Raw genomic sequence first — 24137 nt, 5'->3', positions numbered from 1 at the left:
CTCTTGGGTCACACCTAGATGAAGCACCGCTCTAGGACAGTCCGTCGCCTAGTAGCTCCCGAAGTCCACCAACTTCACTGTAATTTATGCACTATTGTCTGGATCCTGGGCCTCTGCCCCTACCAGCACAATCTCCGCTGCGCACCGCTTCCTTCATAGCAACTCGAATGGCAACACTATGGCATATTCTTCAAGAGTACCCGCCTCTGCGTCCTCTTGCCCCGTGCTAAGGCCTTTTGTACCCAACTTCGCCTCCGCAAATTGAGTCGCCTTAGTTCCTCCATCAAATGCTTCTCCGAGATAAGGTGCATGTGCCCCGAAGCTCCCTTCGTCTTTGGCACCATGTAAGATGAGTCCGCTCCATCAGAATGAAGGACCCATGGAACAACATGATCCTACTCTTGCCTCTGCAAGAGTTCATGTCCTTGACCTCTGTCTAAGGAAAGCACTGTGTCTCTGCTCCACGTTCCAACTTCTATGCTGGCTCCCTTCATACGGCTTGGGTACTTCACCAAGTTACACCCAAGTTGCTCCGCTCCTCGTTTTTGCATTGAGTTGATGGTGGCCCTCGTGTCCACCATTCCACGGGTCAGCCCTCCCTTGAGTCCGATCTCCATATCGACTCCAAGTGTGCCTTCATTTAAGTTGCTTTGGGTTGCTCCCCCACTTGATCTCGCAATGCATCCACCAATGCATTCTCTCAAGCGAGATCATGCGACGACTACTCGCCGCTTGCTTAGTCCGTCGAGCTTCGTGGAGTTATTGTTTGTTGAGGTACTCCTCCTCAACATGTGAGATCCGTCTCACATGATTCTCCCTCTAGAGAGACGGGACTTATCCCTCCTGGATAACTGTCCCATTGGAGCAACATCTCTCTTCGTTTCGGAGACCACCATCCCCTTGGACTACTCCGATCTACTGAACAAACTGTGCATTGTTCTGCCTCCTGCAAACGCACTTGCTAGATTGCGACTCCCCGTCAATACAGTCCCCACTGCACCCCTCAAGGCCTAGCAACATGCTGAACTCGTTGCACACTTCAGCCTCCTATGGACGTATCCTTCACATGCCGAAGAGAAAGTTCCAATGCTCCATGGCGCCGAGTTTCGGTCGCCTTGGGATGGCCACGAACATTCCATCGTCCGCATACAAGCCCATGCATGAGTACCAAATTCTTTGAGTGAGCAATTCCCCTCACCTCTGTGAGCTTTGCATAACTCTTTTGGTCGTTGAGCAACTCATTCCACCTTGAATGGTCTCATCCTTTTCCAAGTGCCTCGCTTGTCTTGAGCACCATCAAGTACGGTTGTCAACGTTGAGCCGTAGCTTAAACTCAGCCATCCCAACCTTTGTGCGCTCCACATTCTTCCAAGCTTGTCTGTTCTCGTGGTGCCTCTTGCGCGAAGGGTTGGCCATTCCTCTGAATGCCAATCTCATATGCCCGCTCCTCCGAGCGACTCCTTTTCCCTACATCTCCATGCCCGTTTTCCCCCAAACGGTCGCGCGTGTGCTGACTGCCCTCAACGCAACCCCGCTAGGTCCCCCACGTTTGCATGCTAAGTGTTTCTATGAGTGCTTGTCCTGCTCTGATACCATCTGTCACGGACTTAGCTGGATTTGCCTAAGTCGTGCGGCACCCTTGCGTGTCCGTCCGCAAAGGTCAGCCTCCCCGAAGCCTCACATTGTCCCTTAGGACCAATAAAAGAGAGAACGAGTTAGAGAGAACGCCTCAATCGGGATCCACAAGCAAACATCTCTGAAAAACACTTCATAGACAATGCAAATTATAAACAGACTTTACAAGCTCTGAACAGTGGCACAACAAAGGGTAAAATGGTCCATTACAGATTGAAAATCTCTCACACGTGTCCACATGACACAACCTTTATTTACAAGCCTAAAGAGGCCACCAACCCTACTAAAATGGGACTATTAAGCCTTCGGTCGCCCCTCTACATGCTGTATAAGGCATGAACATGCCAAAAGACACGGACATACATAAGCATTACATCAAACACCTTGTTTAAAAGTTTGTCCGTGACAACATGTGTTGACAGGTTACACAGATGCAGATATGGCAAGAGATATAGATACGAGAAAGTCTACTTCAGGTTATGTACTTACTTTTGCAGGGGGAGCTGTGTCATGGCAATCCAGATTGCAAAGGTGTATTGCTCTCTCTACCACATAAGCAGAATATATTGCTGCTACAGAGGTATGCAAAGAAATTTTATGGATGAAAGAATTCTTACAAGAATTAGGGCTGAAACAAAAAAATTATGTGGTGCATTGTGACAGCCAGAGTGCCATCCATTTGTGTAAGAACCCAATGTTTCATTCCAAATCAAAGCATATAGATGTCAGATACCACTGGATTCGAAATGTATTTGAAGAGAAGCAGTTGCAGCTTCAGAAAATTCATACAGATGACAACGGAGCAGACATGTTGACGAAGACCTTACCAAAAGAAAGACAGGAGATATGCCGACAGCTGGTCGGCATGACTTCACATTGAGGAGTCATGGGACAACCTCCCTTATGGGCTGAAGGGGGAGGTTGTTGGGCTGATAGCCCATATTCAGCCCATGTGGGCTAGGGCAGCCCACAGCCCACACCCCCTCTTAACCTAACCCTAATTAAGATTAGGGGGGTATGGTGGCTGCGTTTTAGAAGCAGAAAAAGGCTATAAAAAGGCAGCAACGAGGCAGATATTTAGGGCCACGGGATTCCAAAGAGAAGAAGGAGAACAAGGCAGAAAAGGAACAGAAAGAAAGGGAAGAAGACAAGGACAACACAGAGAGATTGTTCTTAATCATCTAGCAGTGTTCTCATCTCAAGTTAGATCAAATCTACAATAGACTTTTGCTGTGATTACTTGGGGAGGTTTTAGATATTGTGGGCAGTGACATGATCCTTGTATCCCAGTTATTCTCTTGTGGTTGTTGCTAGGGTTTAGGGCAAGAGATTGAGATTTGTATATTCATTATTCTCATAGTGGATTATCTCTAGTTTGCCCCGTGGTTTTTACCCTTCACATTGAAGGGGTTTTCCACGTATATCTTGGTGTTCTGTTTGATTGTGTTTCTATTTAATTCCACTGCGTATTATGGTCTTCTAGTGTTTGTTCATATACAAAGGTTATTCCTCTTTATATCCCCATCAATTGATGACTCCTTCTATATCATAAGTAGTTAATGCGGTCAAAAATTTAAATTTAAAGAAGGGAGACGATATGAAATATTCTAAAAGCATATTGAGAATAAACATTTAACACAAGTTGGTGCGAAGATGAGTCAAACATAAATTTTTGGGTACCCTACTTCTTCCGATTTTTATTTTTCTATTGAAAAAAATCATGAACCATTAGCTAGATTAATTTCCATTGGGTATTTATCTTATACTTTCGGTGAAAAAGTGGGATTTGTTTACTAGTGTTACAAGGCCTTAAGTTTCTCGTACTACTCTTGCACTTTACTTAATTTTTAAAAAATAAAAAAAGATTTATAAACTTTTTTAAATCTTTAGACACTCTTATTTTTATTTGTATTGATATTTGGAGTGATTACTAGCAAATACAGTCCTATATAGCAATCACTTGTCATTCCATGTATAGTGATTTGACCATACAAAAATGAATTATTAATTTTAAAGTTTTCAATGAACAATATACGGTTGATAATATTTATAGAATGATAAATATAATTTTAGAAGAATATTATTTGATTTTTAATATTTTTTCGAATGGATTAAATAATGCAACTATAAATACCGTTTCTATTTAGAATTACAAGAAGTTTATCAACCAGCTTTTGATGGTGTCTTTTTTTCATGTTAGATATACTTGTTATGTTTTGAATTTATGTATAAAACAGGATCTAGATCTCTTGAAACTTTTCTCTCTTATTTAGTAAGCTATGGGGTCATCCATATGTAATTAAATAACAAAAATGTTAGGAACAAGTCGACCCTAAGAGAGGGGGGGGGGGGGGGGGGGGGTGGGTGGGTGAATTAGTACAGTAGTAAAAATATCGATTTAATTAAATTTATTACGATTAAAATTATTTTGGAAGATGTTATCTTGAAAGCATACGAATGTGTGTAGTAGATATAAAGCAAGTAAGGCAGTTTGCAGTTTAAAGTAAATTGCTCAAAACAGAAATGCAAACTGAATTATAGTGGTTCGGTCATCGTGACTTATATCCACTCCACCGATTCCTCTTCCGTCGAGGCCACCGACATCCACTTTCACTCTTCCTTCAATGGGTGAAGATCAACCACCCTTACAACTCGATTCTCCTTTTGACAGGTGACAGGTTCAGGAGAGAACCTTTACAACCCCCCTTACTCCTCTCTCAAACTACACTAACACTTAGAGCTTTGAGAGAAGTTCACACACAATTAAGACATAGTTTTCTTTCCTTTTTGCTCTCAGTTGTGTGTAGTTTAACCAGGAATGAGAGGGGTATTTATAGGCATCAAATTGATTTAAACTTAGAGCCTAAAAATATCTCATCCTCGATTTTCGGGGTCTTGGTGGTACCACCACCTGCAGCATTGACATTGGGCAGTGTCAGTGCGGTAGCAGTACCATCGCCTACAGCACTAACACTAAGCAGTACCACCGCCTGACACCCTACTACTAGGTGATACCACCGCCTGATAGTCTCTCGGAGACTATGTCTGGGCGGTACCACCGCCTGACATAGTCTTGGAGATTGTGCCATGACGGTGCCCATGTTGGGTCAATGTTTAGGCCTTCCACTTGGCCCAACACAGCCCAAACTTAGGCCCAACTGGCCCCTAATTGAGTTTACTTAATTACATTCTAAACCGATTTAATTAGTCTTTAAACTAACTCGATCTAAACATAATTGATTACAAGCGAATCCTTGTTGTCCAACATATCATTGGTTCATCCGGCGCTTCGTCTGATCCTTCGGCGTATCGTCCTCTCCTTCGATGTATTGCCCAATCGGCATGTTGTCTTCTCGCAGCATCCGATCTTCTTAGCGCAATGTTCGATCTTCTTGGCCCGATGCCCGAATTCATGGCCCGAAGCCTTTTGTCGATATGTCGACCGTTCCTCTGGCCCGACATCCAATCTTCTGATATGTTTGCTCTGGCAAACATCTGATTCCTCCTGCTTTAATCAATTTATCTTTTTTGATCGACGTTAGCCCTGCGTTACTCAAAACTCTCATTAGATCACAAACACATCAATTGATTTCATCGTCAAAATCCGAGATTTAACAATCTCCAAATTTTTGATGATCACAACCAATTAATAACGGAGTTTAAACAGACTTCTCCTATCAATACGCCATATTGATAGAACATTGAATTCAAGTTGAATTCAAATCAAAGTAAATTTAATCAAGAAATCATTATAAGTCCAAGCAACACAAAATCATGTATAATCAAATTTTTAATTCATCATTCACTGCATGATCATCAACATAACTTCTCCCCTTTTGTCATCAACAAAAAAAGAGAAGTGCAACTAGCAAGTTTTCGAGATATAAGTTCAAATTATTGCATTATAACTATAATCTCAAGTTTCAAGTAATTTTCTTTCTTCTCATAAATACAATTTTTTGCTTTCTTGGCAAAGCGCAAGCTAGCAAAATTTTACATCATTTTGTCAAAAAATCATAGTATTGCATGCATTATTTCAAATCATAAGTATTTCATGCATAATTTCATATTATCACATGAAGAATATCAAGAAAAATTAATTGGGTGATGAGATAAACATTTCATGAATACAATGAATTGCACATAAAAATCATATCATGAAAGATAAAATATCAAAGATCATGAAAGATTAAGTCATGAATACTAAATGACATGATTTATCTTCACAAATCTCCCTTTTAGTAAATAACAAAAAGAAACATGGGAGTTTAAAAATATGATCTTAATTCATAGAAATATTTCAAGTATCAATATCGAGAATTCAAGATCATGATATAGATAAAGACATTCCTACAGCAAAAAGGTGTCACGAGAGAACACATAAACGATCTCGATTCATGTATAATATCTCTTAATTCATTATAAATCATAAAAATTATAATTCCAAAAAATCATGATTCACTTGGATAGTAGATAACAAAAAGAAATATCGAGGATAAAAGATCTCGATTTATATAGGGTAAATCTCAAGTTATAAATCTCAAAAAATCAAGATTAAACTCGTTCAAATTCAAATTATCAAATCAAAATTATTTTCAAGAGATTTATAAAAAATATAGATAGATTCATTAATATCTCCTTTATGAAAATCGATAAAGTAGAGAAAAAATTTTTTTTGAAGGAGAAAGCTTTCCTCTTTTTAGTGTTTCAATTCATATGATTGATTTTATATAAGCATACCCCAAATTTTTATGTCAAATAAAAATATGCATCAACGTTTAAAACCGAAAAAGAACTTTCGTTATGATAAAGAATGATAAGCCATTAATCAAAAGAATTATCATGTATAATTTTGAAATATAAACTCATTAAGTATGATCATTATACATCATTACTTTGGGCATGATATCAAAATATGGTTTCAAGTTTTTTTAAGGTACAACATGCACAATTTCATATTAAGCATGATATCAAATCTCTTAACATTTTCATTAAGACATCAAGCATGGTTTCATTGGACATAAAGTATTTTCAATCAAAATAAAAAATAATCAAAAAAATATTATTTCTTCTTAAAAAATATATATATAGGATTATTATTACATTTAAATCTAACATTTTGTTCCTTTATCATAAATCATGTAATTTTCATTATCATTTTCAAAATTAGCTAGAAAAAGAAAAGCATGATCCTTTTAACATTTTCATTACATCATTAAACATGTAATTAAAAAAATTATATAATTTTTCTAAACTAAATTAAAAATAACTTATGAAAAACATCAAGTAATTTTAAAGTAAACTAAGAGGATTTTGATTACCTCATCGTCGAAAGCCATTAAGGCATAGTTTGCTATCTCGCCTTTGTTGGTTTGTTCTTCATCTTCGGTTGAACTCATTTCGTCCCAAGTCACTTTGAGTGCTCTCTTCTTCTTTGGAAACTTCTTTCTAAGTTTATTTTTATTTTTTAATTCTTATTTAATAAACTTTTTAAGCTTCATAGTTAAGAGTTCAAAGTCCTCATCACTTGAGCTTTCGTTCGAGTGGTCTTCATGTGTTCTAAGTATCAAATCCTTTATGTTCTTTGGAAGGTTGTTCTCGAGTTGTTCATGTGCATTGCAAGTCATTTCATAGGTCATCAAAGACTCTATAAGTTCTTCAATCGGAAAATGATTCAAATCTTTTAATTCTTGTATTACCGTTATTTTCGAATCCCAAATTTTAGAAAGTGATCGTAAAACTGTATTAACAAGTTTAAAATTTAAAAAATATTTGCTAAGTGCTTTTAAATCATTGACGATATCCATAAAACGGGTGTACATGTCAATAATGGTTTCGCTCGGCTTCATTCCAAATAGTTCAAAATTATACATTAAAAGATTGACTTTAGAATCTTTTACTCTACTCGTACCTTCATGTGTGATTTCGAGAGTGTGCCATATATCGAAAGTCGTTTCGCAAGTAGAAACCCAATTAAACTCAGTTTTATCCAAAGCATAAAATAGAGCATTCATGAAAAAGTTTTCTTCTCCGAATCATTCCATTATTTCATTAGAGTAGAAAACATTTGAAAACCATTTTCAATAATATTCCATAAATTAAGGTTCAAGGAAAACAAGAAAACTCTTATTCGAGTTTTCCAATATATGTAGTCTGTCCCATTGAACATTGGAGGACGAATGAAAGAGTAACCCTCTTAAAAGCTGAAAAGAGTCATTTCTTTTTGGGTGTTAAATCAAATGAGAAAAATGTAGCTCTGATACCAACTGTTAGGAATGAGTCAACACTGAGAGAGGGGGGGGGATGAATTAGTGCAGCGATAAAAATGTCGGTTCAATTAAATTTATTACGATTGAAACTGTTTCGAAAGATGTTAACTTGAAATCATACTGAAGTGTATAGTGGATGTAAAGTAAGTAAGGCAGTTTGCAGTTTAAAGTAAATTGCTCAAAACAGAAATGTAAATCGAATTATAGTGGTTCGGTCGTCGTGACCTACATTCACTCCACCAATTCCTCTTATGTCGAGGCCACCGACATCCACTATCGACTTCCTTCAATGGACGAAGATTAACCACCCTTATAACTCGATTATCCTTTTGACAGGTTCAGGAGAGAACCTTTACAATCCCCCTTACTCCTCTCTCAAACTACATTAACACTTAGAGCTTTGAGAGGAGTTCACACATAATTAAAATAAAGTTTTCTTTCCTTTTTGCTCTAAGTTGTGTATAGTTTAACCAGGGATAAGAGGGGTATTTATAGGCCTCAAGTTGATTCAAACTTGAAACCTAAAAATGTCTTATCCCCGGTTTTTGGGGTCCTGGTAGTACCACCGCCTGTAGCACTGACATTGGGTGGTACCACCGCCTAGTTTGGTGGTACCACCGTCTGACACCTTGCCACTAGGCGGTACCATACCCAAACTGATGGTACCAACCCTTGACAGTCTCTTGGAGACTGTGTCTGGGCGGTACCACCGCCTGACATAGTCTCGGAGACTGTGCCACAATGATGCCACCTGTTGGGTCAATGTTTGGGCCTTCTACTTGGCCCAACATAGCCCAAACTTGGGCCCAAATGGTCCCTAATTGAGTTGGCCTAATTATATTCTAAACCGACTCAATTAGACTCTAAACTAACTCGATCTAGACATAATTTATTACAAGTAAATCTTTGTTGTCTAGCATATCATTGGTTCATTCGGCGCTTCGTTCGATCCTTCGGCGCATCGTCCTCTCCTTCGGTGTATTGCCCAATCGACATGTTGTCTTATCGCAACATCCGATCTTTTTGGCGTAATGTTCAATCTTCTTGGCCCGATGCCTGAATTCATGGTCCGAAGCCTTCTGCTGGTACATCGACCGTTCCTTCGGCCCGACGTCCAATCTTCTGATATGTTTGCTTCGGCCCAATATCTGATTCCTTCCGCTTTAGTCAATTTGTCTTTTCTGATCAACGTTAGTCCTGCGTTACTCAAAACGCTCATTATATCACAAATGTTAGGATCAGAGCGGCACTAAGAGGGGGGGGGTGAATTAGTGCAGCGGATTAAAACGTTGGTTTCTACAAATCTTTCATACGATAAAAATCGAACTTGAAAAGCTTAACTTGAAAGCGTGTTCGTAAAGGTGTGCAGCAAAGGTAATGAGGAAATAAAGCATGTAAGAAGGTTTGCAGTAATATAAATAGCAATAAGAAAATGCAAACCAGAGATCACGCCAATTTTAAAGTGGTTTGGTCAAATGACCTACATCCACTTGCGAGACCCTCTTCGATGAGGCTCCCACCTTCCACTAGCAAATCTCTTGAAGTGGAAGGACAAATACCCCTCTTACAACCTTTTACAAGCGGTTCACACTCTTACAAATTTTCAGCAAGAAAGAAGGAGGTGAACACTCTAACAAATTGAAAACAAGACTTGCTGAGACTTTTTTAAGACCTTTTTTCTCAATCTATTGCTTCTCAAAAAGTTGTAATCTTAGCTGAGAATTGAGGGGTATTTATAGGCCTCAAGAGGATTCAAATTTGGGCTCCAAAATTTGAATTCTCTCTGGTTCCCGATGCTGGCGGTGCCACCGCTTGTCAGTGGCGGTGCCACTGCCTGTCAGTGTCTGACACTGACAGTGTACTGGCGGTGCCACTGCCCAGCCAAGCGATGCCACCGCTTGGCTCTCAGGTTCTAGGCGGTGCCACCGCCTACACTATTTCAACTCACTGGTTGGGCTCCAAACTTGGCCCAAACCAGTCCGAACTCGGACCCAATTGGCCCCTACTTGGGTTATAAGATTAACACCTAATCCTAACCCTAATTAATATATTAACTACGAATTTAAAGATATTTCCTAATCTATTACAAAGTCCGCAAGTCAAGACTTTTTTCGGCGAGCTTCCGGCGAACTTCCGGCGGTCTTCCAACGAACTCTCGGAAACCATTCTACGGACTCCCAACAAGCTCCTAGACTTCACGATTTGATCTTAGCGAGTTCCAACGAGCTTCTTCGGCAAGCTCCGATCTTTCTCGGCGAGCTCCGTGAACTTCCAACGAACCTTTCGGTGAGCTTCCGAAAAACCCTTCGGCAAGCTCCCTACTCATTCTCGGCTAGTTCCAGCAACATTCCCGATGAACCTTCGGACTTCCGTCAAACTCTCGAACTCGCAACAAATCCTTCGTGCTTGACTCTGACACTTTGTTTCGCTTTATGTCTTCATCGTTATCGTAGTTAATCCTGCACACACAAGCCAAAACTCTACTCTGATCTAGACAATTATTACAACGCGAATTGACATTCTGTTGCCCGGCACGTCATTGGTTGGCGCTTCGTTCGATTCTTCAGCGCATCGTCCTCTCTTGCGGCTTGTTGCCCAATCGGCGGTTGACCTCCGTAACCCCGATATCCTTAGCGCAATTTCGCTCTTGGCCCGATACCCGACGTCTGAAGCCTTCTGCCATCCAATATCCTAACGTGATCTCCTCCGACGCAACGTCAATTCCTCCTGCGTTAACTGTCTAATCCTGATCGAGTAGACCTGCATCACTCAAAATGCAGTTAAACATCTAAACACAATCAATTAGTTTCATCATCAAAATCCGAGATTCAACAACAAACACATCGATTGATTTCGTCATCAAAATCCGAGATTCAACAAAAAAGGCTCAAAAGATTTCCTAGGAGTGTTCCTACCTGATAAAATTCTATATATAAATTGTTTAAAAAAATTAAATATAAAAAATATTATGCATTTCTATTGCAAGTAATGTTAGGTAAGTTAGTTTATATCCACGACATTGGATATGGGTGAAAGAATTTTAAAATTTTTAAAATTTTTTAATAATGCATCATATAGTTTGTTTGGTGTTTATTAACCTACCACACATTTTTTAAGTTGTTTGTATTAATATTTTTGGTGCATCAGTAGATATCAATATGATAATTATTTAAATGTGACAATAATGGTTATAAAATCAAAATGGATAAATTATTTTCTTGAAATTCTATCGATTTATTTAGTTGTATGTGTTTTGATCCTCATACAAGATTAGATGACTTAGGTAATTATTTATCTATTTATTATGAAAGTTTAGGAATAGATGTTGATATTGGTGATAAAATTAGAGATATTAAAAAAATAATCATTAACTTATATAACCATTATAGTTTAAACTATAATAGTAAATTTTATACCTTCCAAACTTCTATACCTACGGATCAAAGTTAGCAAGGGTTGCAAAATCTTTAAGAGAGAAAAGTTATTATTATAAAGATAAAAAAAATCAAGAGGATCATGTGGCTCAAATTTCGAGCTTGATATGTATCTAATAACTTCTTTTGAATTTAATGACACTTTATATGGTATAGAATTTTATATTCTAGAATGGTGGGCACAATAAATAATAATACTTTTCATCTTGGCGAGGATCACCAGGTAAATACTAGTGATGGTAACTATCGAACAATTGAACATTAACCCTTGAATTAGTTGAAGCTCAAGCATGCATCAACAATTGGACAAAGATGACGAAACAGATCCAAGAGATCGACCACGAAGACAATGACCTCATATTCAATATATTAATTAAAGGAACTATTGGAAAGTATGACATTAGAAGCAATCAAATATTTATAATTTTATTTAATTTTATATCAGATTTTTTAGTATATCACTACACATTTACACTCGTCATGGCTGTACATTCATTTTTCAAAATTTAAAAATAAAATTATAAAATTTTAATATTATAAACTATTTTTTAATATTATAAAAAAGTATTGTTTCGAACCGAAAATGAAACTGACTGAACTAGAACCGGAACCATCGATTTCGATTTTGATTCTAAAATTGGGTCTTACTAGTTTCATTTCGATTCTAGGTTTTGCCAAACTAAAATCGATGGCATGACCACCAGAGCTATTGATAGGTATAAAATAATAACTTAAACTAAGAAAGATATTATCTCATCTCATCTAATCTATTTTTATTTAAACTAATTAAAACTCTATCTAATAAACTTATCTAAAAATCTTTTCTTATTTTTTTAACAATAAAATTCTATTCCATCAAAACACCAATAATTCTAATTATCTATGAGACAAAAAAAAAAAACTCTCTAAAAGATGTTTTAAACTTCAAAGGAACAAAAGCCTCTAGGTTTCTTTAGATAAGATTAACAAATAAGAGTTTATCTTTAATTCTGACTCTAGCTAAGCTTAAATTTCTGTATAATCTAACTCCTAATCAAAATTAAATTACATTTCTAACAAATTTTACATTCAAATAAAACATATCAAAGTACTTCATTGTTTAACTAGCGAGCTTGTAGATAGATAAGGGCAAAACAAATTTATTGAGTAGTCAAAAAAAAAAAAGAAATTTATTGATTATGTTTCAATATTCATTACTACTTTTTAAATGTTTTTTTTTTTTTGTTATAACGATAGCTAAAAACTCTGTCTACAAGCATTACTTCATTAAATAATTAATTAGAAAACTTAAATTCAAGTAACGTATTATAACTCTAATGATTAAATAGCAGATGTACTTACTAAGATACTTGGAAATGATAAAATTGGATATTTCATACAAGTTATAGCTGTCATAAAATAACACATTAAGGGGAGAAATGTTAAGTTAATATGTTGTATTTAGTGTTAGTTTCATTCTTTGATATATCTGAAATGTCATGATAGAGTTAGAATATAAAGTAGCAATTGATTAGAGCACTCAATTAGCGGGATTGTGTTAGGACTCTAGCTAGGAAAGTCTTAATTTACAGGGACATTCATGTAAAACCTATCTAAGCTGACCCCTATTAAAGAGGTGAAGAGGTCGGATAGGGTTTGGAGGTTATTTCTTAGAGAAGAATTAGGAGTTGTAAAGGAATATGAGTTTTGAGTAGGAGTCATATTAGGAGTTAGAAGTAGAAGTTTTGAGTAAGAGTCATATTAGGAGTTAGGGTTTAGAAACCCTATAAATAGTCATATATTCATCCTCTTTTGATAAGCAATAGATGAATATTTTATGTAGCCTTTGAGTAGTAATTTGGAGGGAGGAACCCTTATAGAGTTCCAAAGGCCGATCCCCTAAAAAGATTAATCCCAAGTTTAGAACATGTAAGGTTTCTATCGTATCGTGGAGAAACAAAAGAGAAATTTTCTTCTTTTCTTTCGTATTGTCCTTTCCAATCCAATCAATCACGTGGGCCCAACGGAATCTCATTATCTCCATCAAGAACTACTTACTAACTCAGGTGTTACTTCCACATGCATCTATTCACCCATTCATTCGTTCCGACAATGATGTCTTCTGTTCTCCAATCTGTAGTCACACTGCTCAGCTTTCCTGTAATGGAGTTATATGGCTACAAACCATTACTCAAACACACCACTATGCTGCAGTTCTCATTTACAAGTACGATGAAATTACCACTTTTTATTCCATGCACTTCACACACAGGTAGATCGCCTACAGGAATTAAAGAAGAAGAAGGAAGAACCAATTCTTACAACCAGTTCAAGCAAAGACACCACAATCGTACAGAAAACCCAAAACCAACAACGTCATCGTCCTTGACATCCCTTCATGTCTCCTCGTTGATCGAACATAAACATATACACCTACAAGAAACAGCAATCACCTGTCAAGGATCCGTATCTTACATGCTACAAACAGACGTACGCTTTCTATGATTCCATGAGCTTTAGAACGATTACCATGTTTAAGAGGGACAAGTGTAACCGGGAGGGATTGACTTGCCACAGCCGGTCACAAGCAATTGGATAGCCAGGGGAAACAGGAAGTCCATGCCCATAAACATGCCTTTGATGGTGGTGCACACACACAGTGCCGCTTCCAACCCCTCGAGGCCTTCCACTATCGGGCAGCAGGTGACGGCCGGGTCGCCGATGTGCACTGGCGAGCCGAGGATATACAGGCAGGTACCGAACTTGACGGCATCGACCGGGCATTGCTTCGCTGGTGCTGGTGGCGGTGGGCAGCCGGCGGTTCCGGTCCCAGGTGGCTTCCCGCCACCGATGACTGGTGGCACCGTGATAGGCGGTACTGTGATGGGTGGCTTGACGATGATGGGAGGCAACGTGATGGGAGGCACGGTGATGGGCGGCCTGACGATGATGGGAGGCACGGTGATGGGCGGCTTGACGACGATGGGAGGCACGGTGATGGGCGGCCTGACGATGATGGGAGGCACGGTGATGGGCGGCTTGACGACGATGGGAGGCACGGTGATGGGCGGCCTGACGACGATGGGAGGCACGGTGATGGGTGGGTTGACGATGATGGGAGGCACAGTGATGGGTCCTTTCGGGGTCTTGGGAGTAGAAGGAGGACAGTAGCCACAGGCAAGAGAGAGAGGGGAGGAGGAAATGACGAGCATGAAGATGAGAAGGAGAGCTGAGAGGTTGGAGGAGTCCATGGCTACGAACGACACTGCTACTAGATAGGGTGTGGTTGTCCTGTTATAAGGAGAAAAGATGGGAGGGTGTAAGCTCTAAAAGACAGGTCACATGGATGTGCTATTTCCTAAGCCTATGACAGCATTGTATTGTTTTCTTTACCAACCAGCTCAAGCCAACGCTGCTTGGAAGAGTTGCTTGCACCTAATCATTTAGCATATTAAGGACCCCATTTGGTAACTAATTAGTGATGCATCCCAATATATTGCTATCGATAATTACAATTTTTCTAAAATATTAGAATGATGATTGTGTATGATAGATGCCCTCTCATCAAAGGTTAAGGCTGGGTTACAAGTATAATTTGACATATTTTAGGTGATAGTATATAAGAATTATTTACTCAAAGATTGAGGGTTCAAAATTTTATCTGCCGACTAATTTAGTTGATAAAGATTTGAGTCTTAAGTTCATCACTTATCTTACATAAATAATAATAATAATAATATTTTAAGTGTAACATCATTAAAAATTAAAATTGATTGAAGAAGAAGAAGAAGAAAAAAAAATCTACTATTTGCATTCATTTTAGAATTAAAATTACAAGACTTGTTTTAAAGGGATTTTGTTATGGATCAAAGAAGTCAAACTGCATGGTAATATCACTAAAATTTTTTCTCTCTTAGTATGATTTAAGGAATAGGTGCTTAAAAATGATACAGCCTTTCATATTATCTATCTATAAATGAGTTGATCCATCCGAATGATTGAAGGTCTGCCTCAATGATCAATCCAAATCTGTGTGATGTATGTTGTGATACAAATCTACTACGATGCTATTGTACATTCTCTAGATTTTAACTACCATGGCCTTGGGATCTTGAGGATCGTGAAAGGACGACTTGTGCCAAAGAAGTGATTAAGCATCGCAGCCATATATGTCTTGACCTTGTAAGAATCTAAAATCTTTTTAATTAAAACCTAATCCCTATAATAATAAATAAAAAATAATAATAATAATGTTTCCTGCTCGCTTTCAGCCAACATATATAGCTCATGAAATCTGTTGAAAATTATCAAAAATATCAAATAAAGCACTAGTGCTACATTGGAATAAAGTTCTTAGATTAGCTACATTAATTTTGAATAAGGTCGTTAATGCTTATATTTCTCGTTAGCTGGAATTACACTAGAGTTTAATCTTCCTAAGAACCATGCAATGACTTCATGGAATATAATTGAATTATATCATTTGGTTTGATTTTTTAGTTTATTCGTGACTGTTTGTTTGTGATCTCTTAAATGATGTTTGAGACGAAATGCTATCGCCAACATTGATATCAACCCTACTTCAAACTTGGCACTATTATCAGCTCGTTCGAGAATGGATCAAATTAGATTATTACTCTGACAAAAGAAAGACAATTATCTTGGTTCTTGTAGAGTACAATTTTAACTATCAATTCGTTGTTTCACCAAGCTTTTCTCTTTCATCCTGCATTTTACTTGATGCAACTCTCATACTCATTAGAATATAAGGGTTAGCGGTATAATCACCTTGGTGTAGCCTCATCTCTATCAAATCATATTTCAAGCGAAAATTGATTGACTTAGAATGTAGATAAGATCATGAAGGGGCAGATAGAGTTGGAAGCCAAACAATCCTCAAGATAGAAAAAGCATTCGAGCAATAATAAAGTATTTTTTAGATAATTTTATGGGTGTTTAAACTCGAGTTTAGGGTCTAATTAACACTAAAATTCATATTATGATTTAGTTAATTTCAACTCAACTTGAGGGTTCTAGAGTTAGTTTTTATGAGATTAGATCCTCCCCTACACAACTCTTATGCATAAAGTATCATGTAGCCCTATTTAGCATATCTCAAGATTGTTCTCTAATATGTCTTCTCTATTAATTAGCCTCTCTATCTCCCTTCTCTCTTTTAATTATTTTGTCTTAGAATGTATCTTCTTCCTTAAGAGAAAGAGTAATAGAAAGATAATTGATAATGAATCTATTTAGCATACTTATTAAACATCTAAGATGATGGAAATTAACCACACCTATTCACAAATTAGTTTGTTATCAATTATCAATTACATAAAAGAACATTTTAGTTTAATATGAGACCGTTTAGGCCTCTAAATTCAACAAAAGAAAAAGTTCCATACATGTAATATGAAGTATGAAAATTGTTAAAATTGATGATAATAGATATATTTTGATAGGAATGAGTTGGCACTAAGAGTGGAGGTGAATTAGTGCAGTAGTAAAAATATCGATTTTGAAAAATTCTCGTACGATTAAAATCGATCTTGGAAAGATGCTTAACTTTGTAATATGAGCAAATAAATTAAGTAAATCAGTTTGTAATATGAGAATTAAAAGTAGAACAAAAATATAAACTGATTTATAGTGGTTCAGTCATTGTGACTTATATCCACTCCACCGATTTCTTTTCCGTCGAGGCCACCAATATCCATTAATGATCTTCTTTCAATGGGCAAAGATCAACTACCCTTTTACTACCCTATTCTCCTTTTCATAGGTATAGGAGACAACCTTTACACTCCCTTCACTCCTCTCTAAAATTATACTAACACTAAGAGTTTTTAGATGAGTTCTCACAAGATTACAACAGAGTTTTTCTACTTTTTTTCACTCAATTCTTGTGTATGTTAACCAAAGATGAGACTTTTTTTCACTCAATTTATAGACCTCAAGTACATTCAAACTTAGAGCATAAAAGAGTCTCATCCCGAGTTTCTCGGGTCCTAGCGATACCACCACTTGTGCTGGGCGGTACCACCGCCTGCAGCACTAACATTGGGTGGTACCACTATCCAATCTGATAGTACCACCACCTGGGAGACTGTGTTTGGGTGGTACCACCACCCAAACTAGCGGTACCACCGCCTGATAGTCTCGGAGACTGAGTCTGGGCGTTACCACTGCCTAGACCGACAATACCACCGCTTGACATAGTCTTAGAGCCAGTGCTACAACGGTGCCACCTGTTGGGTCACTGTTTGGGCCTTTCACTTGACCCAACATAGTCCAACCTTGGGCCCAATTGGCCTCTAATTGAGTTGGCCCAATTCCAACCTAATTATGTGTTAACTATGAAATTTAAGGTATACACTAAGCTAAATAAGTCTAGTTTCTTCTGATGAACTTCCGACGATCTCTCGATAATATTCCAGCGGACTCCTAGCATGCTCTTGGACTTCACGACGATCTTCTTGGTGAGTTTCGATGAGCTTCTCTGGCAAGTTCCTGGACTTCTTGGTCAATTCCGATGGAACTTTCGACGAATGTCCGGACTTCCAACGAACTCTCGAACTCCCAACGAAATCTCGTTCTTGACTCCGGAACTTCATTTTGCTTTATGCATTGATCATTATCGTAGTTAATCTTGCACAAATAAAACCTACTTTGATCTAGACAATTATTACAAAGCTTGAATCATGTTGTCCAACATGTCATTGGTTCATCGACGCTTCGTTCGATTCTTTGGCGTATCGTCCTTTCTTGCTACCTATTGCCCAATCGACCAGTTGACCTCCACAACTCCAATTTCTTTGATACAATTTTCGTTCTTCTTGGCCCAATGCCCAAACTCATGGTTCGAAACCTTCTACCGATACATTGACTGATCCTCCGGCTCGATGTCTAATCTTCTGACATGTTTCACTCCAACCTAACATGATTCTTCTTGCTTTTAATTGTTTCTCCCTAATCGAAGCTTCCTACGTCACTCAAAATGTATATAAGATAAACACTATCAATTAGTTTCATCGTCAAAATCCGAGATTCAACATATTTAACCACCAACTTAGAGATCAAATATTTAAGGGGAGGTAAATTGTTATGATACATCCCTTGCCTAATCTAAGCTAAACTAGACTATGATTTTATCGCACTTATTTCAGTCTTAAACCACCTTCATCAGATACTTCTGAGTGGTAGCTATCAATTTATTCCAGCAATACAAATTGATGTATAACAATGATTTAGTGGATATTCAATCAAATTTCAATGATTGATTTATAATATCTATGTCCAACAAGAATAGATTTAAGTGATGGTACGATCATCCCGAATCATAGAATAGTGATGCATATGGGTCAAGAATCCCTGGCTATTAATAGGTACCCTTCAATAATGCTCCTGATTCTTCTCTCTTCTATCTCTACTATCAACTTGGTGTCACATATGTGATGACGTGAGCATTAGAAAGACCTCATCATGAATATATATGATAGTGGTCTTCTCTTGCAGGAGGAAGCTCGACTCAACCATCTCTCTTCATGATTTATGTTTTAGGATGATTTTTGATGTGCGTTAAGATATAGAATCAGTATTAGGACGATCGACTTTTGGACTAACAAATATACTATATGTTGTTTGATCCGGGCGCAATCCTAAACCTAAACCCAGTCTATATGTAATGTTAAGACCTAAACCAGTCTATGTGTAACTCTAAGATTAAACTTGTCCTTTCCAATCCTTATTCAATCTACTGGAATCTCTTCAATATCACATTAACGACTAAATTAACATAAGATCACCTTTTAGATATGTATACTATCTCTTATAGTGATATGATAATGCTCGAAGGCTTTTTTTTTTCCCCTATACAAAAGTGGCCTTGAATCGCGATACATGGAGAATTATTATAATACAATCCTAATTGGATTCAATTTATGATATGTATTATAGTTTTATTCAATCTCAATACCAATGGAAAGGTGACTAAATGCCCGAAATCACTCCTATCACACCCATATATCACATAAGCCTTCATCAAGATCTTATCCAATTCAACCTCAACTCGATCATGATTGAAAAAAGGTTTAATCTATCTACATGTGAAACTCTGAATCGGTTGGAATTTGAAGTAATACGATTCAACCTTATCCCTGTTTAATTGTATCTAAAAGAAACTTCATATTGACATAGAATTCTGGTGGATGAGATGAAGAAGGGGCAAAAGAATTTGGAGCCAAATATTCACAAAACATATTGAGTTAATAATACATTTTATTATGATATTAAAAAGGTATTTTTTGGGAGTCTCTAATGTATCATTTGAGATCTAATTAGTGTACGAAAACTCTAATATGTCTATAGTATATGCTAGAATAGTTATTTTCCTAAATGAGTTTAGTGGAGTGATGATAGCATTCTTTTTCTTCTCACTCTTTTTTTTTTTTAAATAAAATAAAATTTTATTATATTAAATGATGTTATATAACGTTTCCTCATTGTCTTGAACATAAGAAGACTTCACTTGTCTCATGATACATTAACCAATTGGCAGAAACTTTTTTGCTCTCCTATAGAAAATGTTCAAGTAGACTAATAATTAGCATTTAATAATTAACACGTGATAGTTGATTAAATGTATCCTCCCTTTGGCTCACTCTTTTTCTCTCCTCTTGTTTATTCTCTCCGAGATGGATATATTATTGGATTGGAAGAATAAAAATAAAAAGCAGTACACGAATATGCTGCCGTAACACTATGCAAATCGATATGAAACTTACAGGAAAGTTGGATGACCAGTACAGATGCTGAGGCCAAAATTGTAGACACTGTTCTAATTCTGCTGCAGAGATCTGATGTGATGACAACCATTCACAGCTTTCAATGATCCAAATAGCTCGCTTTCTCTCAGAAAAAGAATCGACCACCGCACGTTTCTGCAGTTGACAAGATGCGAAGCCAACAAAGATCTGCTGCAGTTAGTAATCTAATTTCCCTTCCCCCATAGGTTAATAAATTCTGACGATGTAATTTGAAGAAATTAATAGTAATACAATTTTTTAAATACTTATCAGAATAAATAAGGATGTTCGACTCATCATCAAGGACAAATATAGTCCTGAATAAGATAATAATGCATGTAAGATGTGATTCAAATAGTCAATATATTGAGTTTTGGATCACTGGTCATTAGTTAATATAAGATTAATGAAGTTGTTAATATTTTTTACTTATGGGTTTCATATACTCATTAAGGATAGACTTTTCCACGTATAGATCATCTAAAATAATATTTTCTATTTGCTGTAGCAAATAGTAAGACTTCACGAGAATCGAAATAGGAAGAAATTATCATAAATCCCTGGATAAAAGGATTAAACATTTGATAGAAAAATAAAAATAAAAAGGATCAATTAGCAACCTATAGGATATCATTTTTTTATGATCTGAAATAGAAATCTTTATATACTGATATTGATCTTTATACGGTATTACAGCACATATCTCCATGCCGAAAGGAGCAGCAGCGGTAGTAGTACATGTACATGTACTTGAATATTCGAGCGTGGGGTAGATGTACGTGAACTCTTCGTGATGGAGAGAACAGCGACAGATGAGAGAGAGGAAACGATAAAGGAATCCAGCTGGGTGACCATGTGATGTGTGCCCCTCCTCCAGCATCCATACATGCTGTGCCACCAGCGTTGAGTGTCGTCAGAGAAGATGGCCGTCAGCGAGGTGTCAAGTACATCCCGTGAAGAGGCTTTTTGGTTTGTTGCAGTCTGCGAGATTGGAATCCTGTGGCCAGTGGCATCTCTTTCGTCACACCGATGGTGATGGGTCGGTCAGCCGTTTCATTTCATCTTTTTCTTTTCTCTCCTTCTCATATTTTTGTGTTATCGTGCACATATCCAGCTGAAGTTGATTGCAAAGTAATTCAAACCCAAATATCTAATTCAAAGAAGCAAAATATGTTAATATTTGAAGTGTCTGATCTATAAAACTTCATCTTCCTCAATAGAAAGAAACAAAATTACAACAAAGTTGGAAGGAAAGGTTTCTTGCCACAATCAAAGTGATTATGCTTTACTGCAGTTAGTGTTATTTTGTATTATGCTTTACTGCAGTATTGTCCTAACAGCACACATATCCGACTGAAGATGATTATTGCAACGTAGCTCACACCTAAATCTCCAATCCAAAGGAGCAAAATTATCAAGAATTAATTATTGATCTTTATTTTTTTCTTTAAAAAAATGACAAAATATGTTAATATTTTGAAGTGCATGATCTACAAAACTCCCTCTGCATCAATGGAAACAAAATTATAAAAAGGTGAAAGGAAAGTATCTTTCCACAAAAAAGGGTTGATTGCGATTTAACTATCAGACAATTCAAAGGAGCAAAATCCATGATAATTAATTATTGATATTTATTTTTTCTTAGTAAAAGAAAGCATATTAGCATTTTAAGTGTCAGTTCTACAAAACTCCCTCGACATCAATGGAATCAAAATCACAAAAGTTAAAAGGAAACGTTTCTTGCTGCAAAAAAGTGATGATTGGCAATTCAAAGATGCAAATTCCATGTGAATTAATTTTTGATCTTTTTTTTCTTAACAAAGAAAAGACTACAAAACTTACTCCCAATTGATGGAAACAAAATTATAAAAATTCGAAGGAAAATTTTCTTGGGCAATTTATTAAAAAAAAAACTCATAATGATGGAGTTTTACACGCCCCATGTTTGCTTTGTAACGGGGGCATACCTTTTTTCTATAGTAGGATCAAAATACATAATAAATTTAATTTAGAAAAAGATACTTAAATTCATTGACATTGATTAACTTTGTTTTTTTTTTTTTTTGGCTTGAATCGATGTGATGGACTGAATCAGAGAAAATTTATTAAACCAAACTAATTCAATATAATTTTAGGTATTTAACTATTTATTATTAGAGCCTAGATTGTTTTTTTTATTGGAATCACCCTGCTATCTTCAGTCTACCAATTCTACGCAATAATAACATGAAGGAAGGTCACAGTTGTAAACCTTCTTGTTGATATGATGGTCGACAACATCATGGGCTTTCTCGCTATCACGAACACGAGATAGGGATAGTGTGAGCCCTAGTCATCTAAAGTGGTAGTAGGTAGATATCGTCGGAGAGGAAAGGAAGAAGGTATTGCTGGTGGTGTCATCACAATTATGAAGAAAGCATTGTTGGAGAGGAGAAGAAGGGGGGTCGTGGTTGTTGTCACCAACGGGGTACGAGGTGGCCATTGCCTTTGCGATAAAAGGACGTCGACCTTCCTATTGTTCATTGTTGCCATAACCGTTAGTTGAGCATTGAGCTTCGTGGAACCTTGATGATTCATCATTGTATTGTTATTTAGCTTTTTATGACCTTGTTGAATCGCGATATGACTTATCATAGTATTGATGAAATATTACAGTATTGTTAAAGCCTTGGCATCATCCTTGGCAATGTCACTGAAGCATTGGACCTTGGTAGTGTCGTTGAAGTGTTGGTTGCATTCCTATCGTGTTTAGTGTATCGTGAATTATTCACTATAACAATAAAAAATATATAATATTAAATAATTACATCTTTATAGTTTGGTACTATTAATTTCTAATATTACTTAATATTGGCTACTTATTATAAGGAATCCTCTTTCCAATGAAATATTTAATTTTATAGAGATGGATAGTTTCAATAAAACAATACCTTAATCAATATCAAAATTAGAAGTAAATTTGGAAAGCAGTTATCTGCACAACTTCAATCATTAAACTTTTTCTTGGTAAATTATCCTGAGTTAGAGAAGCAAATTGAAGGATCTTCTATTGAACGAGACATTTGTAATGGATGATAATTGCGATAGTTATAATATAGTTGATAAATAGTAGGTTAAGTAGAGAATAGCAGAAGAAGTCAAAGATGATATAGATCATAACAAATTTGATGCCTTTGATATTGTTGGTGAGTTTATTGAATTCAATTCAAATATGTATGAAAACCTCTTCAAGGAAAGAGTTATAGAAGAAGACGACTTCAATTTGTTGAATCTAGGATTTTGATAATTATATTAATTGATGAAATTATGATCTAATATATGTTTGAGTGACATAAGACTAAACTCGATCAATGAAAGATAATTCGATTAAAGTAGGAAGAATTAGACATTGGGTCAGAAGGACTTCGTGTTAGGATCGGAGCGGCACTAAGAGGGGGGGGGGGGTGAATTAGTGTAGCGGATTAAAACTTGTAAGTTTGAAAACGAATTCGTAAATGCGAGGAGATTTCGATTCGATAGTAACTTTAGTAAAGTGAGAAGATGAAAACGAAAGCTTGCTGCAGTGTAAATAACAATTTCAGAAAGGTAAGTACTCACACATTCAAGGAATACACTAATTTAAAGTGGTTCAGTCAAATGATCTACATCCACTTATGAAGCCTTCTTCGATGAGGCTCCCAACTTCCACTAGCAAATCACTTTGAAGGGGAAGGACAAATACCTCTCTTACAACCTTTTATAAGTAGTTCACACTCTTACAAATTTTCAACGAAAAGAAAGGAGGTGAACACTCAAGCAATTGAAAACAAGGCTTGTTAAAGACTTTGCTAAGGCTTTTATCTCAATCTATTGTTTCTTAAAAAGTTGTGTTCTCTGCTGAGAATTGAGGGGTATTTATAGACCCCAAGAGGATTCAAATTTGGAGCCCAAATTTTGAATTCTCTTGGGTTCCCGATGATGGCAGTGCCACCACTTGTCAGTGGCAGTGCCACCGCCTGATCCTTCGGGTTCTGGGC

General features: G+C 36.8%; 1 protein-coding gene across 1 annotated transcript; it reads right to left on the bottom strand.

The window, feature by feature from the left end:
• Window positions 1-13545: 13545 nt before the first annotated feature.
• Window positions 13546-14612, bottom strand: LOC103974948 (36.4 kDa proline-rich protein). The gene is made up of 2 exons (XM_009389851.3): window positions 13847-14612; window positions 13546-13750 (listed from the first exon to the last, which is right to left on the bottom strand). Exon 1 carries the CDS (start codon window positions 14566-14568, stop codon window positions 13852-13854), a length of 717 nt encoding a protein of 238 aa, XP_009388126.2. The 5' UTR covers window positions 14569-14612; the 3' UTR covers window positions 13546-13750; window positions 13847-13851.
• Window positions 14613-24137: the final 9525 nt, after the last annotated feature.

Source organism: Musa acuminata, chromosome BXJ3-8, assembly GCF_036884655.1.
Source record: "Musa acuminata AAA Group cultivar baxijiao chromosome BXJ3-8, Cavendish_Baxijiao_AAA, whole genome shotgun sequence".
Lineage (NCBI taxonomy): Eukaryota > Viridiplantae > Streptophyta > Magnoliopsida > Zingiberales > Musaceae > Musa > Musa acuminata.
This window is presented reverse-complemented; position numbering and strand designations above follow the sequence as displayed.